This window comes from Rhinatrema bivittatum, chromosome 1 (genome assembly GCF_901001135.1).
Source record: "Rhinatrema bivittatum chromosome 1, aRhiBiv1.1, whole genome shotgun sequence".
NCBI lineage: Eukaryota > Metazoa > Chordata > Amphibia > Gymnophiona > Rhinatrematidae > Rhinatrema > Rhinatrema bivittatum.
The window spans coordinates 788436286-788450417 of NC_042615.1; the positions used below are offsets into that span (position 1 = coordinate 788436286).

Consider the following 14132-nt stretch of genomic DNA (forward strand, 5'->3'; position numbering starts at 1 on the left):
GCGAATAGGCCTACTTTTGTTTGCGCTCCAGGCGCAAACAAAAGTACGCTGGATTTTAGCAGATACGCGCGGAGCCGCGCGTATCTGCTAAAAACCTGGATCGGCGCGCGCAAGGCTATCGATTTTGTATAGCCGGCGCACGCCGAGCCGCGCAGCCTACCCCCGTTCCCTCCAAGGCCGCTCCGAAATCGGAGCGGCCTTGGAGGGAATCCTCTAACGCCCTCCCCTCACCTTCCCCTCCCTTCCTCTACCTAACCCACCCGCCCGGCCCTGTCTACACCCCCCCCTTACCTTTCTCCGGGGATTTACGCCTCCCGGAGGGAGAAGTAAATCCCCGCGCGCGAGCGGGCCTCCTGCGCGCCGGGCCGCGACCTGGGGGCGGGTACGGAGGGCGCGGCCACGCCCCCGGACCGCCCCGGGCTGTAGCCACGCCCCCGTACCCGCCCCCAAAACGCTGCCGACACGCCCCCAAAACGCCGCGACGACCGGGCCCGCCCCCGACACGCCCCCCTCCGAAAACCCCGGGACTTACGCGAGTCCCGGGGTCTGCGCGCGCCGGTAGGCCTCTTTGAATGTAGGCATACCGGCGCGCAGGGCCCTGCTCGCCTAAATCCGCCCGGTTTTGGGCGGATTTAGGCGAGCAGGGCTCTGAAAATCCGCCCCACAACCAATAAGCCTTATACTTGCGATGCAACTCCAACATTGCTCTCTTCTTGAAAGGCAAGAGATAAAGGGGAATTGGACTCAGATAGGAACCAACAAGGGCCCTGACTTTGATGGTTTGGGAAACTAAGTATGGGGGTAACTTGCAACAGATGCCACCCCCTGATGCTACCATTATGGAGGAGACCATCCAGTCTGCCCATATGCTTGCTGGGCAGACTGGATGGTCCTTTTCTGCCGTCATTTCTATGTTTCCATGCGTTACCCTTATTCATAACCTCAATGCCCTACCTCCCGCAAGAGCTGTGAACATTGCCTTCCCCAGTCCAAATCAACCTAGAGTCTGGAGGTGCAGATCCGGGCATCAAACCAGGGACCTTCTTCCTGGCAACACAGAAGCGCTGACACTGAGCCACCCAGCTTCCCCATGGGTCATATTTTTTTAAGCAACTGTGCCCTTTATGATTAGCAGACTCTAGTAGAGACAGCATTAGCCAGAAGAGACTTGCCAAAGGTTATACTGGAAATGCCTGCTACAAAGAGCACTATTACCATCATGATGGGTTAAGCAAGTGCTTTTCTACATGGTATTAGGTTTGCGCAGCCCCACTGCCCAGCAGCATTCTCTGCCTGCTTAATGCCACATTAGGAAACCCGACCCTCGGTGACAGAATTGAAAATTGCCTTATGTTCTTCCATCATCATTCCACCTTTTCACTTGTGTGTTTATTCCAAAACAAATGCCCAACCTGTGCTACTGAAACATGAGAATTAGGCCCATGTTTTGAAAAAATGCTTGAGACAAGAAAGAGAGACATGAAAAATAATGATTCATATGCCCTATTAGAACTTTTGAATGGCAAGGCTTTTGTTTTGGGTTTTTTTTAGATATATACCTATTATTGATGTGTTAAAACCTGTTTTTGCACTAATCAGAAGATAGAATTTCATGCCCAGCTCTCAGAAGGTTTACAATACTGTATTCAGCAACCCCAATTAAAAAGCCTGATAGATTTTTGTGACATGAATGCTGGATTCACATCCATTTTTCTGATTGCTAGTGCATACTACCTTCTATAATGAAGAGCTTTTGGGAGCAGTGCTAAAAGCTGCAGAGTACTGTAATAGTTGACAGATGGCTCACAGTCAGAGTGGGCCAGCCTAGTGAAATGAGAAGCTAGATCACGCAGCAACACCATCATTAACCAGTTGTTGCAGTTTTTCTACCCAGGCATTCCCAGTTTTATGGTTCTAGGAAAGGGCCATAAAGATTTTTTAAAATCTTTTTGGCCTCTTGGAGTCATTTGCATGAGAGCAATTTCAGTTCACCAGGCAGGTGGCAGCCATAAATCCCAGAGGAAGTGCACGTTACCAACAGAAGTCTTCCATTATAACATCGCAGATGACAGCAGGAACAAAAAAATCAAGTCTGGCCCATCCAGTCTGCTCCGTATTCCTGTCCACACAGCAAGGACAGAGTGTGAGTGCCTGTAAGGTCCATCTCCTTATCCAAGACAATTTTTGTTGTCTTTCACATTTGTACTCTTATCATTTTGGACCGGTGAACATACTGTCAAATTCCTCATTTAGTTCACACCTTGTTCCCTTCCCTTCCTATGTCTAACCACACAGCTTTGTAATGATCTAAATCAGACCCACCTTGTGAAGTGTACGACCTGTACAACTGCAGAAGACACCCTAACTGAGGAGCACCATGGTCTGAAGAGATGGCCAGCAGGGCTGCAGCAGACCCCATATTGCTGCAGCTTGAAGAGAAGGGGAGGCCCTGAGAATGTGTGTGTGTGTGTGTGAGAGTGAGAGCCTGAGTGTATGTGTGTGTTTGTGTGTGTGTGTGTGTGTGTGTGTGTGAGAGTGAGAGCCTGAGTGTATGTGTGTGTGTGTGTGTGTGTGTGTGTGTGTGTGAGAGAGAGAGCCTATGTGATACATGTAGGCTCTCAATACCACGCACACATACATAGGCCCTCTTACACACATATGTGTGTGCATGTGTGAGAGCATGGGCGTGTGTATGAGAGAGAGGGTATGTGAGAGAATGAACATGTGTTCATGTATATGACAATGTGAGAGCCTGTGTGCATGTGTGTGAGAGAGCCTGTGGGGCGGATTTTAAACGGCCTGCGCGTAAGTCCCGGGGCTTTCGAAAAGGGGTGGGAGGGGCGTGTCCGGGGCGTTCCCGAAACGACGCGGCGTTTCGGGGGCGTGCCGCAGTGTTTTGGGGGCGGGCCCGGGGGCATGGCGCCAGCCCGGGGGCATGGTCAAGGCCTCTGGACCAGCCCCTGGGACCGGAGGACGGAGCGGGGCTGCCGGCCAACGCGCGCAAAGTTACGCCTGCTTTCAGCAGGCGTAACTCCGAGGCCGCTCCGAAATCGGAGCGGCCTCAAAGGGAACTTTCCTTCCACCCACCCCCCGCACCTTCCCCTCCCTTCCCCTTCCTAACCCACCCCCCCAGCCCTATCTAAACCCCCCCCACCAGCTGGCCGGCATGCAAATCCCCATCCCGGGAGCGGTTTCGGAGGCCTCGGCCATGCCCCCGGATGACGCGCCTTCGCAACACGCCCCTGACATGCCCCCAGGACAGCCCTGGGACGTGCGTCCCAGGGCTTGCGCGTGCCACCGAGTCTATTCAACATAGGCTCGGCGCGTGCAGGGGGAGCTTGGGGCAGGTTTTTGGGGGGTACGCGCGTATCCCTTTGAAAATCTGTCCCAATGTGTGTGAGAACATGGGTATGTTTATGAGAGAGCAAGTGTGTGAGAGAATGAACATAAGTGTAAATGTGAGATAGAGGATAATGTTTGTGTGGCCCTCAGTTCACAACTATCTCAGAGTGATTAGAAATCAAAAGATCCCAGGTGTAAAAAGCAAGAGATTGTTTTAATCCTTATTAATTGTAATTGTTGGATGTTATTTGATGTTTCTGCTGTTTTGAAATATTTTATTAGCATTTTAGGAAATGTATAACATTTTTAAATTACTGGATGATCTATTCATCATATGTTTTGAAATAATTAATTTTTTCATTAGTATGGTTTTGCTATTATGATTCTTTTTTTTTTTTTTTTGTTTGCACTACATACAGCGTCTGGCTGTATGTAGTGCAAACTACATACAGCCAGACGCTGTATGTATGTACTACATACAGCGTCTGGCTCGTTGCCATTTTCAGTTCAGTTTTTGTCTGCACATTTCTATTTATGCTTTATGGTCTCTTTATTCTGTATTTATCTCCAACAGTTAGCTGTCACCTGTGGATATATTTTGTGTAATCTATGAGGTGTTAAATATCATCTGAATAAAATCTTGTATTCATTTTCTAAAAACTGTTGGTGCACTGCTGTCAGTGATTTAAAAAATAGATTTTCTGGATGGTTAAAACTGGCCAGGGTTTTCTTTATTGTATGTAGGGCTTTTAGAAGTATTTCTTGTAATGTTTTATAGCCAGGTTGCCAGATAAAATTAATGTCAGGCTAAGGTATGCATAGTTTATTTCTTGGTTTTTTAGACAAAATTTGAAATTTGTGTTGGACATTTTTTGGCTCAGTTCTGCTGTCAATGTGTGATCTATGGATATATGTTTGATAGAAACTGAAAAAATGACTTTTTAGTCTACATCTAGAGAATGTGCACTTCTGTATTTCTAAGGCCAGCACTGGAGTGGTGGTGGTGGGAAGAGGGAGGGTGGAAATAGAGAGAGAAATAGTGTGCCCACTGCCGCTAATTCATGTCAGTCTGGGGGATGTTCACCCTTCTCGCTCCCCCCTCTAGTCTGACTTCCTTACCCTTTGCCTTCAAAGAACAGAGATCATTTGGGGGGGGGGGGGGGGAACACACCATCAATGATTCGAGTTCAAGTCTTGTTCCAGTCCCATCGTCTGCCCTCAACCTTTATCCGTCCTGATGCATTTGCTGTTTCTGTATAGTAGGTCCGAAAGGGCTATCGAGTGGCCGGAGGGCTACTCTAGAGACCAGCATTGCATTGTTGGGTCTCTACTGATGCGTCAAGTTCGGAGGAGGTCCGAGTTCCTGTTCTTCAGCCTGTCCGCCTGTGCTTGGACATGTCTCACCTGCCTCAATGCTTCTACGGAGCTCTCGGTAATCGCATCATGGTCCAAGGGCACTCAACTCTCCTCGGAATCGGGATCGCTCCCTAGCACTCCTGCAACATTAAAAGCACTTGCATACAGATCGATACTCTAAGGCCGCGGTAGAAACAGTGCGGCAGTGTCAGGCGCACCCTCGTTCCCCGCACGCACAGTTCTCTTCACCTACCGCTCAATACTCTCTTCAAATTGCATGCAAATGCATGCCGCGGCTGCGAAGCCTTAGGCAAGCGTTAGGCCCGCGCAACCCATTTTACTGTATAGAGCGCCTATACAGTATCCTGGGTTCGCGGGCCTAACGCTTCACGGCCGCGCTGGTATCTGTCATTTCAAATGTCATTTCAAATGACATTTGAAATGACAGATACCAGGAAGTGGACAGTTATGTTCCCCGATGCTCGGCAAACTTTCCCCCAGCCCCCGCTCACCTGCCCTGGCCCCGTCCGGTCTCCGGTGCAGCCCCAGTCCTGTCTCCGCCTCCCGAAGCAAAAAAAACAAAAAAACCGAAAAAGTAGCAAGGCTCGGGCCTGCTACGATAGTCCCTTCTCCCTTCTCCCGATTTCGGCGCTCAAGGCGGCCGGGTGGGCGTGCATTCATCCAGGCAGAGGGAGCCGGCGGCGAAAGCGGCCTCCGGCTCCCTCTGCCTGGATGAATGCACGGCCCCCGCCAGCAGTGAATGAATGCCCGTGCGATTTCGGCGCTCATGGCGTGACGTCACATCATGTGACTGCCTTGAGTGCCGAAATCGCATGGGCATTCATTCACTGCCGGCGGAGGCCGTGCATTCATCCAGGCAGAGGGAGCCGGAGGCCGCTTTCGCCGCCGGCTCCCTCTGCCTGGATGAATGCACGCCCACCCGGCCGCCTTGAGCGCCGAAATCGGGAGGAGAGGAGAAGGGAGAAGGGACTACCGTAGCAGGCCCGAGCCTTGCTACTTTTTCGGTTTGTTTTTTATTTGCTTCGGGAGGAGGGGACAGGACTGGGGCTGCACCGGAGACCGGATGGTGCCTTGAGCGCCGAAATCGCCCCCATTTTTTACACTTTATTCCCGTTTTAATTTTCAAACACCACACTAACACCACACTAACCTCAAGTAGAGGGTAGGCGGTAAACTAACAGGTTAAGGACGCGGCAAAATAGCGGGTTACAAAGGAGATAATCTGAGCGCGCGTCACAGTATCGGAGGGGAATAGCTAATTCCTTCATTATACAGCTAATTCGTTCATTTACATATCATATACATGCTGCGTGCGGAAAGGGTTATGCGTCTGTTTTAAGAAGCGCTAAGGACGCGTGAAACTGGAGACTGTATCGCTGGATCGCCTTACGCGTCCGAATTGTGCGCTCCCAGCACATTACAGACGGGAAATCTTCAACCGCACGTTACAGTATCGACCTGATAGTTTGCAACAATGTAGGTTATTTGAACATTGCCTCCAATGAGGTCCATATTCAAAAGTCCAGTGAGTGGTAATGTTACCCAGATAACTTTATGTGAGTAACCTTACCCAGATATTCAGTGACACTCATTTGAGTAAAAGTACTGCTGGCCTGAATGCACTCGGATAAAGTTACCTGGATAAAGTTAATTGGGAAACTTTGCCACTCACCAGGCTTATGAATATGGAAAAAAAAAAAATAGTAAACCAGTAGAACTCCAATCCCCCTACCTCCCATACACAAGGTTTTTTTTTAAAAAGTATTGAGCCAAATCTTCACACCCACCCCTAAACCTCAAAAGTATTCTTGGTGCCCAGTGGAAGGAGGAGAGTCTCTTACCTTCTCACACTGGATATTAAGTGCCGATAAAACTGATATCACATATTATTCATTTATTTACTCTGGGGTGAATAAATCAATCCCCTGTCAGCTATACCAGCACTTAATATTCAGCCCTCCTCCTGCTTGGCTTCAGAGACACTTTTGGGGGTTTAGGGAAGGGGTGAGGGGGTGGGAATTTGGCCCACCACTTTATTTTAGGTATGAGATGATGAGGATTGGAGGTGGGAGGCAGGATGAAGTGGGATCAGGCACCCCTGAAGGTGGGTTCTGGATGCCGCTGGATGACTACTTTTTAAAAAATCTACATTATCCAGGTAACTTTAAGACAGCTACTTGGCCAACCTGAATTACTCAGATAACTTTGTCGGGGAAGAGCCGAATATCAGCACTAGTTGGACAAAATGAAACCGTGCCCTAGCAATTCTCAAAGGGCCACCTCTTTCTATCTGGGTAAATTTTGTGTAGCCAGAAATTTGCTTGGACAAAATTTAGACAGTGTACCAATAAAAATGTAAATCACTGAGGTTTTTCTGGCTAGTTTCAAATGTTAACCAGACAAACCCTTTGCACATTGACCTCTATAGCTCTAAATACCCTTGACTGGCCTCCTAGTTCCTTGACATAACGTTTATCACAAGACATTGTAGAACCTGCAAACTGGCTGTGATTTGCACATTATAAAGAAGAATTAGCCGACCTTTCCCTAGTTGTTGGAGCTAGTGCGCAAGCAAGCGCCAGATGCAACCAGTTCTGAAAGGGTTCAGTAAATAATAGATACCACTCTTTATATTACTAATATTCTAACCTGATTTGCTCTCAGAAAAGGCTTCTCCACATATCATCATTGCTCTTCCCAGATCACCATGAAGAACATGTCTACCCAAGAGGAGGCCTCGTTCACATACAATGAGTGGCTATCCAAGTCTCGAGGGGCAAAGAAATCGTTAAGTTGTGAGATGGCAGCAGTGATAGAAGAGGAAGAAATGGTGGAGAACACGATCTACACCATCAATGTTAAAACCACTGATCTTTCAGGTTAGTTCCAGCTTTGCTGTCTTAGTTCTGGCATCAGCCATTTTCCTCCTTTTCTCCCATCCAAGGTATCATCCTGACTTGCTAGCTGAGCTGTGGGGTAGATTTAAAAACCTGCAACATGTGGGTAACCTACGTTATTGCATGTTTAGTGAATAGGCTCTTGCCAGCAGGGAGCTGCTGTAAATAATGTACATTATTGCACTTTATCCACATATCTCATGTTGGTAAATAATAAACCCCTCTGTCATCTGCAGAACTTGCATTCTGTGGGGGGGGTTTTTCAGTAAAGTGGGTCAATATACCCATTAATTTCTATGCCTGCAATAAGAGCACCTTTGCTGCTAACTCTTGCCCCCACCCCCAATCAGACTGATGAAAAGACCCTAAAACTTTAATTATTTATGTCAACTTTTCTCCACATTTTCTCTCTATTTAAAGCAGCCATAACTGGCTACTCTATTTTCAGTAGATTAAGTGGCCCTTGATGAAACGAGGTAGTAGCTGTTGCAGCTGCTGCAACCCTTAAAAATAAATAAAAACTTGCTGGACAGACAAGATGGGCCATTTTGGTCTTTATCTGCCATCATTTGCTATGTTACTAGGTTACTATTACATGAAGCACATGGGAGAGTGAGACAGTATGTGGATGCCCTATGCCATTTATTGGTTTTGACACCTTTTGTCAGAGCAATGCAAATTCAATGCAAAGATTTTGTAATATATGCAAGCTTTCCAGACCTATATGATTTGGAAAGCGCATGTACGATATCATCCTTGGATTATTTCTATGCTGATTCGATAAAAGGCATCCCAGCTACAAAGAATACAATTTGCTCCAAGACCAACGCAGCTCCTGGACACTGAACTGTTTTTTTGGTTTTATAATTTGATTTATCATCTACTTTGTTTTTATATTTTATGATGTTCTTTTTGGATTTTTATGTCTATTTTTTCATTTTATTGTTTGGAGGAGGGGTTTGTTTTATTATTATAGGCTTTGAATTTTGGGCGTATATTGGAAACAAAAGATAAAAATTGTAAAAATAAATAAATAAGAGAGATTGCATTTTCTGAGTTGGCTGCCCACTGATGTGCATGGACTGCTGTTTGTTTGCTGGTCCTTTTTTTTTTTTACCACTGTAGCACTTTGATATCCCCCTTCGAATACTAGCTTTTGTAGACTTTATTACCAGTCTGCCAAGATAGCCATACAGACCTGCATACTACAGACAATCAAGTCCAATTACAGAAACATCGCAGGCAGGAAAGATAAACTGCAAAAGCCCTATAAGTAAATGTGAATAATTATAGCAAGTATTATGAACTACTGCTTGCAATACTATAGAACTCCTTTTTTTTTCTTTTTAAAATATTTTACTTTCCCTTGATTTCCAGCAAATAATTAAAGCTAAGACCCAATGAGTGAAATGTAATTTCCTGCTTCATCAGTAGAGCTCTTGATTCAGTGAACTCTTATTTAAACAACACAATCTGTCTCTTAGTGCTGCAAATTTAATGCAGTATCCTTAACACCATAAGGATAATTAGGAGGACAATTTTCAAGGCAATGTACACAGGTAAAAAGCATTTACACAGGTTAGCCTGAACACTGCCCTTCCACGATGCAGCTATAAATTTGCACCTTGTACCACAAACCATGGACTTTTAGCTGTAAATGAGAAGAGGCGTTCTGGGGGTGCGGGTGGTGTTTAGGCCGGAGGGAGAAAAAACGCACACGTGGACGCTAATTTCAAATCATCGTAACTACTTTTCCAGCAACAATCTAGCCACAGAAAAGTGACTCACGTGTCCTTTGTGCCTATAGAAAGTTTTGAAAGTGAAAGTGCATGTGTACTTTTGCTTTAAAAAATTGGTGAAAAATGCACACTTAGTCCGGTGCAGGCAGTTTTGAAAATTGCCTGCAGTGTGCATTACCTCTACATGCTGTAGAGGATGCTCCTCGGTGCTTTGCGTGCTACGCAAGATCATTCATCCAGTTGTGATGCCCCTCTTTCATTATCCCCGCTGAAACGAACTTTGCAATCCAAATGTAAGCACAAGGAAGAGTTAAGTGGCTTGCCCATGGTTGCATAGTGAGCTGGACCGGGCACTACAGTTGGTGTTAAACCATGCACAACTTTCAGTGTCCTACTGCAGTCCCACTGTTTTACATTTGGCTCTTTTGGTTGCGTGCTCTTAAGTGGTGCTTCATCCTCTAGTCCGTTTCCAAGGTTTTTTCAACTTGCTGTTAGGGAGACACCGTGAGGAGAAGAGAAATAATGGGCTTTTAGGTTACACATTAGCTTTGAGAATACACAGGCACTGGAAACATTACCTTGGAGAGGCGATAGAATCTCCATCACTGGAAGATTATAAGTGCAAGTTAAGATAAACATTTGCCAGGTTCAGTCTAGATGGATTACATGACCTCTTGAGATCCTTTCTAGTCCTGATTTTCTATGATTCTATAAAGTGACTAGGCATGTCTGGTTACCCGATTACCATTGTATGTGATTCCCTGTGTACACAGAACAACCTGCACTGTTAGGAAAACATAAACCAGAAACAAGTGAATAATTTCTGGGCTGAACTGTACAGAGGTTGTTTATCATAGAGCAGCTTTGACTAACAAAGTGTTCCCTCACCTCATAGCTCTTGTGACTACTAAGCAAACAGAGAGAGAGGTGTGAATTGTAATCATATTAACTTTGACAAACCAAAAAAGACAATTAATTACTCACGATTGAGCTAATCTGGTCTCCAGCCTGTGAAGACATAAATCCCATATGTTGGTTTGTTTTGCCCTTTGAGGGCCCATTAAAAGCCTCAGTGATTAATCTGTCTACCCAAAAAGTCTGTAAAGAATACAACCATGTATGGAAGGCAAGATAGCAATAGGAACAACTCCACAATTTAATTGTCTATCACTGATTTTTTCTTCATTTGCTTAAGCAGTTATGCATAAGCAGAAGCAAAAGATGCTGGTCTTCCCCTCTGAAATCACCATTATTGAACCGTTGGACCAATTTTTGTGCCAGCCCAAGCTGGCTGGATCATCGACTTTCAAGTCTTTAGGAGCAATGAGCTCTGATGCAAGTCTCTTGAGGATATAAGAACATAAGAAATTGCCATTCTGGGTCAGACCAAGTGTCCATCAAGCCCAGCATCCTGTTTCCAACAGAGGCCAAACCAGGCCATAAGAACCTGGCAATTACCCAAACACCAAGAAGATCCCAAGCTACTCATGCAATTAATAGCAGTGGCTATTCCCTAAGTAAACTTGATTAATAGCAGTTAATGGACTTCTCCTGCAAGAACTTATCCAAACCTTTTTTGAACCCAGCTACACTAACTACACTAACCACATCCTCTGGCAACAAATTCCAGAGCTTAACTGTGCGTTGAGTGAAAAATAATTTTCTCCGATTAGTCTTAAATGTGCTACTTGCTAACTTCATGGAATGCCCCCCAAAAGTGTAAATAACTGATTCACATCTACTTGTTCAAGACCTCTCATGATCTTAAAGACCTCTATCATATCCCCCCTCAACCGTCTCTTCTCCAAGCTGATCAGCCCCAACTTCTTCAGCCTTTCCTCATAGGGGAGCTGTCCATTCCCTTTATCATTTTGGTTGCCCTTCTCTGTACCTTCTCCATCGCAACTATATCTTTTTTGAGATGTGGCGACCAGAATTGTACACAGTATTCAAGGTGCGGTCTCTCCTTGGAGCAATTCAGAGGCATTATGACATTCTCCGTTTTATTAACCATTCCTTTCCTAATAATTCCTAACATTCTGTTTGCTTTTTTGACTGCTGCAGCACACTGAGTTGACAATTTCAAAGTATTATCCACTATGATGCCTAGATCCTTTTCCTGTGTGGTAGCTCCTAATATGGAACCTAACATCGGGTAACTACAGCAAGGGTTATTTTTCCCTATATGCAACACCTTGTACTTGTCCACATTAAATTTCATCTGCCATTTGGATGCCCAATCTTCCAGTCTTGCAAGGTCCTCCTGTAATGTATCACATGGTTGAAAATCTTCTGTGGGTTTTCACTGTCTCAGATTTGTCTCCACACACTAAGGCTCACTGTTAGTGTCTCTATGCAGTCTATTGATTCTATTGGAGAATTATCAGCTTCTCTGGAAACTGTGAGGGCTGTTGCTTTAATTTTGATAGCTCTGCTGTTTCTTCAAGGTCACTTGGTGAGGAAACTGCTCAAGTTGTTCTTTTTAACCTGAATCTGGCCAAAGATCTTGAGGTCCATTTTAAAAGGAGTTTGTCCTGCTAAGTTGGCACTTAGCAGGACAAACTCTAATGTTTTAAATTTCCCACCTGTTTGATATCCCTCGAGTTGTCCATATAAGTCATTAGTAGGATAACAACATAGCCAGATAAGTCAGCGGTGATCCAGAGATATTCCTGTGCAGGGCAGAGTTGGCAGGATAATTCATGGATAACGCTTTATTCAGCATTATCTGTCTGAGCTATCTGGATACATTTAGGATTGCCTCAGAGCAGCCCTAAAGTTATGCAGGGTGTATCCAGTCAACTTTAATCTTAACTGTCTATATTCAACATATAGCCAGTTAAACGGAAAAAAAAAACCCTTCTGAGCCAGCAGGGCCAAACGTCATCCCCCAAAATAAGTAAAAATGAAGTCTTGGCATAGTGCCCAATAGTCCCAATCCCCCCTCCCAAAAGAATGAAAAAACATTGCAGGCCATAGCAGCTCAAGATCCCCTCCCTAATATGAAAATCCCAGGCTTGCCTCCAGCTCCCCTCCTAAACCCCACCCCATTCTTCCCCATCCTTCTGCAATCCATACCCCCCACCCCCACCTGAACCTCCCCCAATACCCCTAATGCTATAGGGAGCATAGTATATTTGTACCATTCCTGGTAGCATCCAGCGTTGCTTTGGCAGCAGCACTGATAGCAAACACTACCCGCGTTGCTGTCAAAGTACCACGTATGCAATATGTCAAAAAGTGTAAAATGGAATCCAGCGCCCCAAAGAAAAGCTCCACAAAACAAGTGGGGGAAACACAAAACTTAAATCCCAATAGAAAAGTATTTCTCCAATACGCCTCAAAAAAAATCCTTTATGTCATAACATTAAAAGTCATCACTGCAATAGAAATAGGTAACACGCCCCCCACACGGAGCATGTTTCGCCATCCGGCCGCATCGGGAAGGGCAAACTCTGCAATAAAACAGAATACACATCTGTAAGAAATCTTTCCAATAAAGCACACCTGTAAGACAAATAACAACAGGAAAGCACTCCTACCTTGCAAAAGAGGCATGTGAAACAGTCTAAAAATGGTGACAAATTCATACCATACAGCCTGTTGCAGTCTGACACTGCAGGCGAGGGAGTGGACCCTTGGGCCGGCCCACCTAGGATGACAGGGTAGGCCGGGAGGCGGAGCCACAGGCTGGCGATGTTCACCCGGGGAACCAGGAACCCCCCAGGAGGAGCCCGTAGGATTCTGGAACCTTGGGACTTGGGCAATAGGCTGAATGTCCAGTGGCAGGGATGGCCTTAGGCCGGAGCTGTAGCGAAGGAAGTCCAAAGGTATTTGGTAGTCCGAGAACCGGCTGTACAGGCCGAGGGCCAGCTGATGGCAGGACAGCGGGCGGCAGCGGGGACTGTAGCTAACCGGATACTGAGGCAGGGTCTGTAGTAAGCTGGAACTGAAGCAGGCTATAGACTGGAACGGAGTCTGTAGCCGGCTGGAACTGAAGCAGGCTGTAGACTGGAACAAAGTCTGTAGCAGGTTGGAACTGAAGCAGGCTGTAGACTGGAACAAAGTCTGTAGCAGGCTGTGGACTGAAGCAGGCTGTAGGCTGGAACAAGGTCGAGAACAAACCGGGGTCGGAGGCAGGCAGCAGACAGAAGCGAAGTCGGGAACGAACCAAGGTCAGAGGCAGGCGGCAGGCTGAAGCGAGTCAAAAGCAGTCCAAGGGTCAAAAGCAGGAACAACGAACAGACGATGCGCAACTCAGAACTACTAGGCAGTAGTGAACCTCGTTGCAAGGCAAAGAGAAGGAGTCCGGGCGCCGGTTATATCGGCCTTAGGGCGTGACGTCATCAGCGCAGGCGGGGCCAGACTTCCGGGAGCTGTGCGCACAAAGTGGACGTCCTCGCGCGTGCGCGAGGCAGCGGAGAGACGGGCAAGCAATGGCGGCCGCCACGTGGAGCAGGCAGCGCCGCCGGGGTCCCAGCCACGCGGAACGCGGCGTTTCCAGCGGCGGAGGTAGGCACTGTTCAGTCCTAGCGGAGGGGAAGCGGCGGAGACCACAACACAGCCCCTCAAACACCCATGTTAAATACCCAAAAAGCAAACAGCACAAACAGATCACATGCTATACAGCAATCAATCATCAGTCAACATTTTAAGAAGACAGCAGAACATCAATGGAATGATAATAACATTTGATTAAGTTCATGAAGGAATAAAGCACAAAGATGGTGTATCACAGCTAGGGTAGACACCTAGATAACTTTAAATCTAACTTTTA

At 46.3% G+C, this 14132-nt stretch overlaps 1 protein-coding gene across 1 annotated transcript in view; it reads left to right on the forward strand.

The window, feature by feature from the left end:
* Positions 1–14132, forward strand: part of LOXHD1 (lipoxygenase homology domains 1) — a 557082-nt gene that overhangs the window by 479032 nt on the left and 63918 nt on the right. The window contains exon 42 of the mRNA XM_029580624.1: positions 7421–7598. Within this exon, the coding sequence (XP_029436484.1) occupies positions 7421–7598 (178 nt within the window). The remainder of the gene's footprint in view (positions 1–7420; positions 7599–14132) is intronic.